Raw genomic sequence first — 14,026 nt, 5'->3', positions numbered from 1 at the left:
TCTCAGTAACACTCATTGATAATAGCACTTTCTTGACTTTACCAGAAAGTCCCAAGAAGAGATTTTCAGACAATAACTTGGAGTTATGTTCCATTCTCAAATAGTACTCAAGTTGTTGTTAACTGAAACATCAAGGAATTGCAGTCATGCCACCAGAAATATCAAGCACATGCATATGTAGACATTGATGACTGTGTCTTGACTACCACCTGGATAACAAGAGATTATAACATGCCATCAATTTTAAGTTTTCAGAGGTGTTAAGAGAAAATTTGCATCTTAGAATCAAAGAAATATAGAAGCTAACAAAGCAAGCCCCTGTTCTCCTAATCAAAAACCTCAAATCAAAGGTTCCAAGTACCTAAACTTTCAGGACAAAAAAGCTTTCAGGACATGACAGTGTCCATCCATACATAGTAGATAATCAGTAAACATCTAGTGATTAACAGTTGCAGAATCTGGTGAGCTTAGGTTCTAATAGCCAACACACATTTTTCTTATAAACCTGATTTTTAAGATAAATGTATTTAGTTAAATGTAGGAATTAATGTTTAAAAATTAAAAATACTCTGGACTGGGAATCAGTAAACCTGATTCTTGTCTTGGTTAGCACTAATTAGCAGTGTGATGTTAACTAGCCATTTAAATTCTTTAAATCTTATTTTCCACATATGTTAAATAATTGCTAAGAGCCTTTTCAGCTCTTGGACTCTGTCATGCTGTTATTCTATTCAGATGACTTAAGTGACGTACAGTAAATCTGCAGGATGATAGAAGCAGCATCTTTTAACAACTCGGTTAATGTTTATTTATTGGCCATTGGTTATTGGTCAGAATTTTGCTTAGGGTAAATTTAAAGATTTTTTTGGCCAAAGTATTGCATGCCACCAAAAATTGTAATATGGGTGCTAACACTTGATAGGTTTTTTTATTATTATTATATATAGAAGCTAAATTTTGGACAATTAAAAATTTGTTTTTCTTTTGTATACTGTATTTCCTCAATTCTAAGATATACATCTTTTTACATTTTAACTTCTCTGAAATCAAGATGTTACTTATAATAGATAGTATGGCAGTTTAATCGACAGTGTTCTTTCTTAGTAGTTCATAAAATAAGAATGAGTCTAATAATTAATGGCATTAGATTAGAGGAAATTTAATAACTTAGTATGGGTATATACACTTAATAAAGTCATAATATTGCCCATTTGAGTGGCTAATACATGCAATGACCATTATATATCTTACACATATCTCTCCTCAACTTTACAACCCATGAGGTAAGTGGTTGTATCCTATTTTTGGGAAAACTGAGGTTTACAGAGTTGCCTAAGATCATATGATAAAGTTTGAATTCAAAACCAACCTTGTCTGACTCCAGAGTCTATGTTCCTAAACTTTATGCTCACAATAGCTCTTCATTTTTTACCATAGTAGCACCATTAAAAATAATCATAGCCCAGATGTAAAGCAGTCAGCTTTACTGAAGGGCATTTTAGCAGTGTACATCAAGTCCCTTAAAAATGTTTATCTCAGTAGATTCTACCTCCAGGAATTTTTTCTAAGGAGATAATTAGAACTGTATGCAAGAATTTACACATAAAGGTGTTCATAAAAGCATTGTTTAAGATAGTGAAAAATTATAAACAACTTAAATATCCAATACTGTAAGACAAGCTCAAGTATGATGCATCCATATTAACAGAATACTAGGTAGACAATTTGAAATCATATTTTCAAAAAAATATTTAAGGACATGAGAAAATGTTCACAATAAAATATTAAGTGAAAAAAGCATTATTCTATATTGATTATCTCTGGGTGCTAATTATTTTATTTTATTTTTTGATTTTTCTTTTTTTTGTTGAGGTATAATTGACATATAACATTATAGTAGTTTCAGGTGTACAGCATAATGATTTGATATTTGTATACATTGCAAAATGATCACCACAGTCTAGTTAATGTCCGTCACCATACATAGTTACAAAATTTTTTTTCTTGTAAAGAGAACTTTTAAGATCTACTCTCAGCAACTTTCAAATATGCAATACAGTATTATTAACTGTAGTCAACATGCTGTACATTACATCCCTATGACTTATTTATTTTATAACTGGAAATTTGTACGTTTTGACCCTCTTCATCCATTTTGCACCACTCCTCCAGCCTCTGGCAACCATGAATCTGTTCTCTGTATCTATGAGCTTGTTTTTTTTTTTTTCCCACTTTTTTTTTTTTCAATTGTGAAATTTTTGTTGTACATTATTGTCTATCAGTCACCCTATAAGTGCATCCCTCCACCCCTTGTGCCCAGTCCCCAACCCCCTCGCCCCTGCTAACCACCAAACAGTTCTATCTGTGCATGTGTTGGTTTATCTTCTACATATGAGTGAAATCATGCACTGTTTGTCTTTCTCTTTCTGGCTTATTTCACTTAACATAATACCCTCCAGGTCCATCCATGTTGTTGCAAATAGGACGATTTTGTCTTTTTTTATGGCTGAGTAGTATTCCATGGTATATATATACCACATCTTCTTTATCCAATCATCAGTCGAGGGACACTTGGGTTGCTTCCATGTCTTGGCTATAGTGAATAATGCTGCAATGAACATAGGGGTGCATAAGCCTCTTTGGATTGTTGATTTCAGGTTTGTTGGATAGATACCCAGTAGTGGGATAGCTGGATCATAAGGTATTTCTATTTTTAATTTTTTGAGGAATCTCCATACTGTTTTCCATAGAGGCTGCACCAGTTTGCATTCCCACCAGCAGTGGATTAGGGTTCCCATTTCTTCACGGCCTCTCCAGCATTTGTTGCTTTTGTCTTGGTGATTATAGCCATTCTAACGGGTGTAAGGTGATATCTTAGTATGGTTTTGATTTGCATTTCCCTGATGACTAGTGATGTTGAGCATCTTTTCATGTGCCTATTGGCCATCTGTATATCTTCTTTGGAGAAGTGTCTGTTCATTTCCTCTGCCCATTTTTTGATTGGATTGTTTGTTTTTTGTTATTCAGTTGTGTGAGTTCTTTATATATTATGGACATCAATCCCTTGTCAGATATACAGTTTGCAAATATTTTTTCCCAGCTGGTGGGTTCCCTATTCATTTTGATCCTGGTTTCATTTGCCTTGTAGAAGCTCTTTAATCTGATGAAGTCCCACTTGTTTATTTTTTCTTTTGTTTCCCTTGTCTGAGTAGACATGGAATTCAAGAAGATCCCTTTATACCTGATGGCGAGTAGTGTACTACCTATATTTTCCTCCAGGAGTTTTATAGTTTCAGGTCTCACCTTCAGGTCTTTGATCCATTTTGAGTTAATTTTTGTGTATGGTGAAAGAAGGTGGTCTACTTTCATTCTTTTGCAAGTGGCTGTCCAGTTTTCCCAGCACTGTTTATTGAGGAGACTTTCCTTTCTCCACTGTATGTCCTTAGCTCCTTTGTCAAAGATTAGCTGCCCATAGGTGTGAGGTTTTATTTCTGGACTTTCAATTCTGTTCCATTGATCTGTGTGTCTGTTTTTGTACCAGTACCATGCTGTTTTAATTACTATTGCTTTGTAGTATGTTTTGAAGTCAGGGATTGTGATGCCTCCAGCCTTGTTCTTCTTTTTCAGGATTGCTTTAGCTGTATGGTGTCTTTTGTTGCCCCATATGAATGTTAGTATTCTTTCTTCTATTTCTGTGAAGGATGTCCTTGGGATTCTGATTGGGATTGCATTGAATCTGTAGATTGCTTTAGGCGTATGGACATTTTAACTATGTTTATTCTTCCAATCCAAGTGCATGGAATATTTTTCCATTTCTTTATGTCATCATTGATTTTGCTCAATAAAGTCTTATTGTTTTCATTGTATAGGTCTTTCACTTCCTTGGTTAAATTTACTCCTACATATTTTATTCTTTTTGTTGCAATTGTAACTGGGATTGTCTTCTTGAGTTCTCTTTCTGTTAGTTCATTGTTGGTATATAGAAATGCAACTGATTTCTGTAAGTTGATTTTGTATCCTGCCATTTGGCTGTAGATGTTGATTATTTCTAATAGTTTTCCAATGGATTCTTTAGGGTTTTCTATATATAAGATCATGTCATCTGCAAACAGCGAGAGTTTCACTTCTTCATTGCCTATTTGGATTCCTTTTATTCCTTTTCTTGCCTAATTGCTCTGGCCAGAACCTCCAGTACTGTGTTGAATAAGAGTGGCGAGAGTGGGCCGGCCCCGTGGCTTAGCGGTTAAGTGCGTGCTCTCCGCTGCCGGCGGCCCGGGTTCGGATCCCGGGTGCGCACCGAGGCACCACTCCTCCAGCCATGCTGAGGCCGCATCCCACATACAGCAACTAGAAGGATGTGCAGCTATGACAGACAACTATGTACTGGGGCTTTGGGGGAAAAATAAATAAATAAAATCTTTAAAAAAAAAAAAAAAAAGAGTGGCGAGAGTGGGCACCCTTGTCTTGTCCCTGTTTTCAGAGGGATGGCTTTCAGTTTTTCCCCATTAAGTATGATGTTGGCTGTGGGTTTGTCATATATGACCTTTATTATGTTAAGGTACTTTCCTTCTATATTTTGTTGAGAGTTTTTATCATAAATGGATGTTGGATCATGTCAAAAGCCTTCTCTGCATCTACTGAGATGATCATATGGTTTTTATTCCTCATTTTGTTAATGTGGTATCACATTGGTTGATTTGCGGATGTTGAACCATCTCTGTGTCCCTGGTATAAATCCCACTTGATCATGGTGTATGATCTTTTTAATGTATTGCTGTATTCGGTTTGCCAATATTTTGTTGAGGATTTTTGCATCTATGTTCATCAGGGGTATTGGTCTATAGTTTTCCTTCTTAGTCTTTGCCTGGCTTTGGTGTCAGGATGATGGCCTCATAGAATGTGTTGGGAAGTGTTCCATCTTCCTCTATGTTTTGGAATAGTTTGAGAAGGATAGGTATTAAGTCTTCTTTGATTGTTTGGTAAAATTCTCCAGAGAAGCCATCTGGTGCTGGACTTTTATTGTTTGGGAGGTTTTTGATTACTGTTTCAATCTCTTTACTTGTGATTGGTCTATTCAGCTTCTCTATTTCTTCTTGATTCAGTTTTGGGAGGTTGTATGAGTCTAGGAATTTATCCATTTCTTCTAGATTATCCAATTTGTTGGCATACACTTTTTCATAGTATTCTCTTATAATCTTTTGTATTTCTATGGTATCTGTTGCAATTTCTCCTTTTTCATTTCTAATTTTATTTATTTGAGCCTTCTCTCTTGTTTTCTTGGTGAGTCTGGCTAAGAGTTTGTCAATTTTGTTTATCTTCTCAAAGAACCAGCTCTTTATTTCATTGATCCTTTCTACTGTTTTTTTAATTTCAATTTCATTTATTTCTGCTCTGATTTTTATTATTTCCCTCCTTCTGCTGACTTTAGGTTTTGTTTGTTCTTCTTTTTCTAATTCTGTTAGGCATGGTTTGAGGTTGCTTATTTGGGCTTTTTCTTGTTTGTTAAGGTGGGCCTGTATTGCTATGAGTTTCCCTCTCAGGGCTGCTTTTGCTGCATCCCATATGAGTTGGTACAGTGTACTTTCATTTTCATTTGTCTCCAGATATGCTTTGATTTCTCCTTTAATTTCATCAGTGATCCATTGGTGGTTTAGTAGCATGTTGTTTAGTCTCCACAGCTTTGTCACTTTCCCAGTTTTTTCCTAGTAGTTGATTTCTAACTTCATGGCATTATGGTCTGAAAAAATGCTTGTTATGATTTAAATCTTCTTAAATTTATATAAGCATGCCTTGTTTCTCAACATATGGTCTATTTTTGAGAATGTTCTATGCGCGCTTGAGAAGAATGTGTAATCTGCTGTGTTTGCATGGAGTGCTCTGTATATGTCTATTAAGTCCATCTCATCTAGTTTTTCATTTAGGTCCATTATTTCCTTATTTATTTTCTGTCTGGTCTGTCCATTGATGAGAGTGGGGTGTTAAGATCCCCTACTATTATTGTGTTGTTGTTAATATCTCCTTTTAGGTTTGTTAATAGTTGCTTTATGTACCTTGGTGCTCCTGTATTGGGTGCATATATATTTAAAAGTGGTACGTCTTCTTGGTGGAGTGTCCCTTTTATCATTATATATTGCCCTTCTTTGTCTCTCATTACCTGTTTTATCTTGAAGTCAACTTTGTCTGATATAAGTATGGCAACACCTGCTTTCTTTTGTTTGCCATTAGCTTGGAGTATTGTCTTCCATCCTTTCACTCTGAGCCTCTGTTTATCTTTAAGCTGAGATGTGTTTCCTGGAGGCAGCATATTGTTGGGTCTTGTTTTTTAATCCATCCCACCACTCTGTGTCTTTTGATTAGAGAGTTCAGTCCATTTACATTTATGGTAATTATTGATATATAGGGGCTTGTTGTTGTTATTTTATCACTCTTTTTCTGGTTCTTTTGCATTTCTTTTGTTTCTTGTCCCATGTGTTTCAGACTACCACTGTAGTTTGGTAGTTCTGTATGGGGGTTCTCTTAGTTTTCTGTTTCTTTATTGTGTGTGATTCTGTTCTGATTATTTGGTTAGTGGTTACCATAAGGTTTGTATAAAAAATCTCGTGGATGTGATAGTCCATTTTTTGATGGCCTCTTATTCCCTTAGACTAAGTTGGTTCAATCCCTTTCCTCTTCCACTTCTATGTTATTGTTGTCACATCTTATTCCTTCTTGTGTTGTGAGTTTGTGTTTAACATGATAAGGTTATATTTATGCTTGGTGCTTACCTTCCCTTGATCTTTGGTTTTATAATTAAGTGTTTGCTAATCTATTTTGATAGCAGACTGCAATTTTTCTGGTTTTGTCAACCTATTTTTCTCCTTGTTCAAAACTTGGTATCTCCTTTATCTTTTTTTCTTCAGGGATGAGGGCCTTCTTGAGCACTTCTTGTAGTGGGGGTCTTGTGGCAATGAACTCCCTTAGCTTTTGTTTATCTGGGATAGTTATTATTTCTCTGTCTTATCTGAAGGATATTTTTGCTGGATAGAGTATTCTTGGCTGAAAGTTTTTGTCCTTGAGAATTTTGAATATATCGTTCCACTCTCTCCTAGCCTGTAAAGTTTCTGTTGAGAAATCAGCTGAGAGCCTGATAGGATATCCTTTGTATGTTTTTTTTTTTTTTTTTTTTTGTCTAGCTGCCCTTAATATTTTTTCTTTGTCATTGACTTTTGCCAGCTTTACTACTATATGCCTTGGAGAGGGTCTTTTCGTGTTGATATATTTAGGAGATCTGTTGATTTCGTTCACTGGTATTTCCAGCTCCTTCCTCAGGTTTGGGAAGTTCTCGGATATTATTTCTTTGAACAAGTTCTCTGCTCCTTTTTCCCTCTCTTCTCCCTCTGGAATACCTATAATCCTTATGTTGGATTTCCTAGTTGAGTCGGATATTTCTTGGAGAGTTTCTTCATTTCTTTTTAGTCGTAGTTCTCTTTCCTCCTCCGTCTGGAGCACTTCTGCATTGCTGTCCTCAATATTGCTAATTCTTTCTTCCATATTGTCAGCTCTGGTGCTTAAGGCTTCCAGATTTGTCTTTATCTCCTCTATTGTGTTTTTCATCTCTAAGATTTCTGATTAGTTTTTTTTTGTAGTTTCAATCTCTTTTGTGAAGAAACTCCTGATTTCATTGAATTGTCTGTCTGTGTTTTCTTGTATTTCATTAAGTTTTTTTATGATGGCTATTTTGAATTCTCTGTCATTAAGGTTATACATTTCTGTGCTTTCCGGGTTGACTTCTGGGTGCTTGTCATTTTCCTTTTGGTCTGGAGATTTAGTATATTTTTGCATGGTGCCTCTCGGTGTTGGCTTACTTTTCCTCATAGTGAAAATATATGGTTGCAGTTTCTTCTTGCTGCCGCTGGGTGGAGGTCAAGGGCTGTGTATTCTGGCCCACCTCAATCCGTGGGCACTCTTGTCGGCCCCTGGCTGATCTGCAGTGTGGCTGAGTGGAGGCTGCGGGGGGGGAAGCATGGAAACAGCTGGAGCTGGAGCGCAGCTAGGCTGAAGCAGCTGCGGCTCGGGTGCAGGTGGGTTGAAGCAGCTGCAGCTGAAGTGCCGCTGGGCCAAAGAAGCTGGAACTGGAGTGCACTGGGCTGAAGAAGCTGGAACTGGTGTGTGCTGGGCCAAAGAAGCTGGAACTGGAGTGTGCTGAGCCGAAGGAGGAGGAGCTGGAGTGCACTGGCTCAAGAAGCTAGAACTGGAGTGCACTGGGCCAAAGAAAGGAGAGCTGGAGCGCCACTGGGCCAAAGAAGCCGGAACTGGAGTGCACTGGGGCAAAGAAGCTGGAACTGGAGTGCGCTGGGCTGAAGAAGCTGGAACTGGAGCCCCGCTGGGCCAAAGAAGCTGGAACTGGAGTGCGCTGGGCCGAAGTTGCTGGTGCCAAGTTAGCTGGAACCTGCGCACAGGCCAAGCCGAAGCAGCTGGAGCCCGGTGGGTGGGCAGTCAAGCCGAAGGAGCTGGGGCCGTGGCCTGGTCCAGCTGGAGCTGTGGCATGGTGGGGACTAAGCTGCCACTGTCTCTCGTGCAGGGGCACAGTCTCGCCCCACTGCTGGTCAGGCCTGGGCACCTGGGGGCCGTTGCCTGTGGGGATGGGGCTGAGGCTGAAGCGCTTCTGTGCTAAAGCACCAGTGGGGTAGGCCGGGTGGGGGAGGGGCGCTTACTTTGGCCTCCCCGATCTCAGAGGTTTCTCCCCTCGCTGTCGCTCTCTGCTCTCCTGAGGGGCTAACTTGTTGAAACTACCCTCACAACAGTTCCGCTCCCTCCGTAGGGGGATCCCCTTGGGCTGTGCAGGGTCTTGGAGAGCGCTGTTTTTCACGTGGTGAGATGCCCCTCCCCCTCCTCTGAGAGCCACATGGTCTCAGTCTCTGGGTCGCTGTCCTTGCAGAAGGAAGGGAGCTCCTCTTACCCCCTGCCACTTACTCTGGAGATTCCAGCACCTCAGTCCTTGGGTGTACAGCTGCCTGTGTGCCTCAGACGTCCCCTGTGTTGTGTGAATAGCTTCTGTTGGAATATGAATGTCCTTTTTGTTGTGTCTTAGAGGAGGAGAGTTCAATGGAGGAAGCTCACTCCACCATGATGCTGACGTCACTCAGTCTGAGCTTGTTTTTTATTTATTTGTTTGTTTAGATTCCGAATATAAGTGAGATCATGTGGCGTTTGTCTTTCTCTGTCTGACTTATTTCACTTAACATAATGCCCTCAAGATCCATCCATGTTGTCACAAATGGCAAAATTTCATTCTTTTTTATGGCTGAATAATATTCCATTGTGTGTGTGTGTGTGTGTGTGTGTGTGTGTGTGTTTGTGTGTATATATATTTATATATATATATACACACACACCACAATTTTTTTATCCATTCGTCCATCAGTGGACACTTAGGTTGTTTCCATATCTTGGCTATTGTAAATAAATGCTTCAGTGAACATGGGATGCATGTATCTTTTTGAGTTAGTGTTTTCGTTTTCTTCAGATAAAGTGGAATTGCTGGATCTTACAGTAGTTGTATTTTTAATTTTTATTTTTTTAAATTTTTTTGTGAAGAAGATCAGCCCTGAGCTAATCCTCCTCTTTTTGCTGAGGAAGACTGGCTCTGAGCTAACATCTATTGCCAATCCTCCTCCTTTTTTTTTGCCCCCAAAGCCCCAGTAGATAGTTGTATGTCATAGTTGCACATCCTTCTAGCTACTGTATGTGGGACGCGGCCTCAGCATGGCTGGAGAAGCGGTGCATCGGTGCGCGCCCGGGATCCGAACCCGGGCCGCCAGTAGTGGAGCACACGCACCCAACCGCTAAGCCATGGGGCCGGCCCTATTTTTAATTTTTTGAAGAAGCTCTCTACCATCTTCCATACTGGCTGCACCAATTTACTTTCCCACCAACAGTGCACAAGTGTTTCCTTTTCTCCACATCCTTGCCAACACTTGTTATTTCTTGTCTTTTTGATAATAGCGGTTCTAGCAGGTATGAGGTGATAGCTCATTGTGGTTTTGATTGCATTTCCCTGATAATTAGTGATGATTAGTGATATTGAGCACCTTTTCATGTACTGTCGGCCGTGTGTCTGTCTTCTTTGGAAAAATGTGTGTTCAGATTCTCTTCCCATTTTTTAGTTGGATTGTCGGTTGTTTTTTCTATTGAATTGTGTGAGTAATTTATGTATTTTGGATATTTTTATCAGATACATGATTTGCAAATATTTTCTCCCATTCCGTAGGTTGTCTTTTCGTTTTGCTGATGGTTTCCTTTGCTGTGCAGAAGCTTTTTAGTTTGGTATAGTCCCACTTGTTTATTTTTGCTTCTGTTGCCTTTGCTTTGGGTGTCAAATCTAAAAAATCATCACAAAGACCATGTCAAGGAGCTTACCACCTATGTTTTCTTCCAGGAGTTTTATGTTTTCAGATCTTACATTCACGTCTTTAATCCATTTTGGGTTAGTTTTTGTATATGATGTAAGATAGTGGTCTGGTTTCATTCTTTTGCATGTGGCTGTCTAGTTTTCCCAACACCTTCTTCTCTTTTATTGAAGAGACTATCCTTTCCTCATTGTATATTCTTGGCTCCTTTATCATAAATTAATTGACCATATATGGGTTTATTTGGGTTTATTTCTGGACTTTCTATTCTGTTCCATTGATCTATGTGTCTCTTTTTATGCCAATACCATATTGTTTTGATTTCTATAGCTTTGTAATATAGTTTGAAATCAGGGAGCGTGATGCCTCCAATTATTCTTTTTTTTTTTTTTTACTTTTATGTATTTTCTAAAATTTCTATAATGAATATGAATTGCATTTATAATCAGAAAAAAAAATTGTGTTTGTGTGCTCCTAACACCAAAGCAGTTTTTCACTGTCTATGTAGCTGATTGGAATGAATCTCTAAAGAACTGTAGAATCACAGAATTTAAGAGCTAGTGGGTCTTAAACATGATCTACTTTAAGTAATCATAAATATTAGAGTTAGTGGGATTTTAAAAATGATCTCCTTTCATTTCAAAGAGGAAGAAATTGAGAGATTTTTAAAAATATAATAATAAACATTTGTCCTGTGCTCAGTACATTACTCTATTTCACCTAATCTTTACAGTATTCTTATCAGAATTGGTCTATTTATCCCCATTTTATAAATGAAGAAACTGAAGCTTAGAGAGATTGAGTAACTTGCCTACTATTAAGTGAAGGAACTAGTATTTGAACCCAGGTCTATCTGACTCCAAAGTTCTTAAATATCATGTAATGGAATACAAAATAGTTTTTAAGTGACCTGTTCAGTGTTACATTGCTTATTATTAGTGAAAGAAGGATTAACAGCCTGATGTCTTAACTGCAGATTCAGTGTTCATTTAATTAATTTTGTCTGTTTTTGAGAAAGTGTTGATTTGTAACCAGTTCAAATGCAATGACCAATTCTATTCTATTATGTCCTATCAACATGAGCTGAAAATTTATTATCATCACACATTTCAAATGTTTCTATTAAGTTAAGAATTTTTGTTTAATCCTCTTAAAACCTTGGATGATGAAAATGTTCTGGAATTAGATAGTGTTGATGGTTTACAACCTTGTGAATACACCATAAGCCACTGAATTGTACACTTAAGTGAAATGATTCTCTGCTTAAGATTACAGAAAAAGGTTTAAAAATTGTTATACTAGGGGCCAGCCTGGTGGCATTGTGGTTGGGTTCAGCATGCTCTGCTTTGGCGGCCCAGCTTCTCAGGTTCAGATCCCAGGTGTGGACCTACACCACTCATCAAGCCATGCTGTGGCAGCGGCCCACATATAAAATAGAGGAAGATTGGCACAAATGTTAGCTTAGGGCCAGTCTTCTTCAAGCAAAAGGAGTAAGATTGGCAACAGATATTAGCTCGGGGCCAATCTTGCTCACCAAAAAAAAAAAAAAAAAGAAAAGAAAAAATTGTTATATTAAAATGTAAAGATTGAAAAGAGACCCCAATATGATGTACTAAATTTTTTTAAAAGTTTTACATTATATCAAGTAAAGTAATAGGTTTACTGTTTGTTACCTCTTCCTTGATCCTGAATGATACTTATGATTGAACCAAAACTATGCAGCATAAGGGAAGTAAAAGAAATTAAGTATCAGAGTAATAGTAATAGCCATCTAAAGCCAGAAGTTGGCTACTTTAGTAGAAAAATGGAATTTGGACTATAAACAGTATAGATATTTGTGCTTTGGGTTTTTTTTTTTTTATAATTTATTTATTTTTCCCCCAAAGCCCCAGTAGATAGTTGTATGTCATAGCTGCACATCCTTCTAGTTGCTGTATGTGGGACACGGCCTCAGCATGGCCGGAGAAGCAGTATGTCGGTGCGCGCCCAGGATCCGAACCCAGGCCACCGGCAGCGGAGCGCGCGCACTTAACTGCTAAGCCACAGGGCTGACCCATGTGCTTTGGGTTAATGTCACCATTTAAGAACTGATTTCTATTGGTGGTCACTACCTATTGTTTTCTAAAAATATGTTGTAAAATCACAAATTAATCCAGGAAAATACTCTTCCAATTCTGGAATGGTTAATTTGTTTTGTGGTAAGGAATGTGAGTAATGGAGAAAACTAGTTTTACTTGTTTTTTTTTTTAGCAAAATATAACAGCTTTGAATTTTCTATAAATGTTAATTGTCAAGAATTTAAAGGATTATTGACACAGATATATAATATCTTTCAATATACAAATTTGGAAGACACTTTTTATCAATTCTATAAGACTATAAAAATAGAATTGAGAACTTTTAAAAATGTCTTTGCCATATTATACTGTGATTAGCAAATATGAAGAATGTATATAATATACCTATGGACCTTATACCTTATGAGACTATGTTCTAATAAAAATGTAATTAAATTTAATCCAGTTTTAGGCAGTAAAGATCTATTTCCTATATGTCAAGACTTATGTATTCATTCCACAGTTTCTAGTCAACATTATTATTTTCTATAGGTAATCTCATAAAACCACAATCTTATTCCTGACTGCTATTATTTTGACAGACTGTATAATTATTAATTACTTTATAAATGTATTACGTGCTCTTTTTTTTTTGGCTTCTAATTCTGTATCTTTGCTTTAAAGCATCGAATGTTATCCAGACAAGAAGAACTTAAAGAAAGAGCAAGAGTTCTGCTTGAGCAAGCAAGAAGAGATGCAGCTTTAAAGGCAGGGAATAAGCAGAACACCAACGCAACCATGCCACTCTGCACCAGGCAGCTAAGTGATGTGAGGAACATGGGTTAAAAAAACCATAAGTTGTTAGTTGTAATCATGGGGGTGAGGGGAGTAGTTTATTTATATTTTTGCTAAATTATTTTTTCACAGACTTTGTATGTTGTAGATACTTGGTACGTTTATTGAAGTGATAAATTCATACTTGGAAGAGCATGCTGTCATTATTCCTACACAGCAGTGTTAACTGTGGGGAAAAGTAGGATCCTGGGATATAATTTCTACATATATGTATATGATCTATTTTTTGTTAATTGACATTTTATAATTTAGTTGTACTTTAAGATTGTATTTTGTCCATGGAAGTTAATTTTGTTGGAAATATTAGAACATAATAATGATGCCTACCATTTATTGAGTACCTACCATATATTCCAGGCACTATAATGGATGTTTTACATAATTTTTATTTTATTTAACCCCATGAAGTCGATATTCAAACTACTTTCCAGATATGAAAACTGAGGATAGGTAAGGTAATTTGTACAAGGTTGCAGAGTCAGTAAATGATGAATCCAGGATTTGAACCTTGAACATTATCAGACTCCAAAATCATTGCTCTTTCCTATCATATACTGCCATCCCTATGTTAAACTACGTTTTTAGGGCTGGCCCCGTAGCTTAGCAGTTGAGTGCGCACACTCCGCTGCTGGTGGTCCAAGTTCGGATCCCGGGCGCGCACCGCTGCATCGCTTCTCCGGCCATGCTGAGGCCGCGTCCCACATGCAGCAACTAGAAGGCTGTGCA

The 14,026-nt window shown here is 37.6% G+C and overlaps 1 protein-coding gene across 5 annotated transcripts in view; it reads left to right on the top strand.

The window, feature by feature from the left end:
• Positions 1-14,026, top strand: part of EHBP1 (EH domain binding protein 1) — a 345,468-nt gene that overhangs the window by 243,227 nt on the left and 88,215 nt on the right. For all 5 annotated transcript variants that reach the window (XM_087436678.1, XM_087436679.1, XM_014791477.2 and 2 more), the window contains exon 14: positions 13,130-13,273. In XM_087436678.1, the coding sequence (XP_087292804.1) occupies positions 13,130-13,273 (144 nt within the window). The remainder of the gene's footprint in view (positions 1-13,129; positions 13,274-14,026) is intronic.

Source organism: Ceratotherium simum, chromosome 11 (assembly GCF_057802395.1).
Source record: "Ceratotherium simum simum isolate JZ-2026a chromosome 11, ASM5780239v1, whole genome shotgun sequence".
NCBI lineage: Eukaryota > Metazoa > Chordata > Mammalia > Perissodactyla > Rhinocerotidae > Ceratotherium > Ceratotherium simum.
Note: the sequence above shows the minus strand (reverse complement) of the source record. Positions and strands in the feature narration are given on the sequence as shown.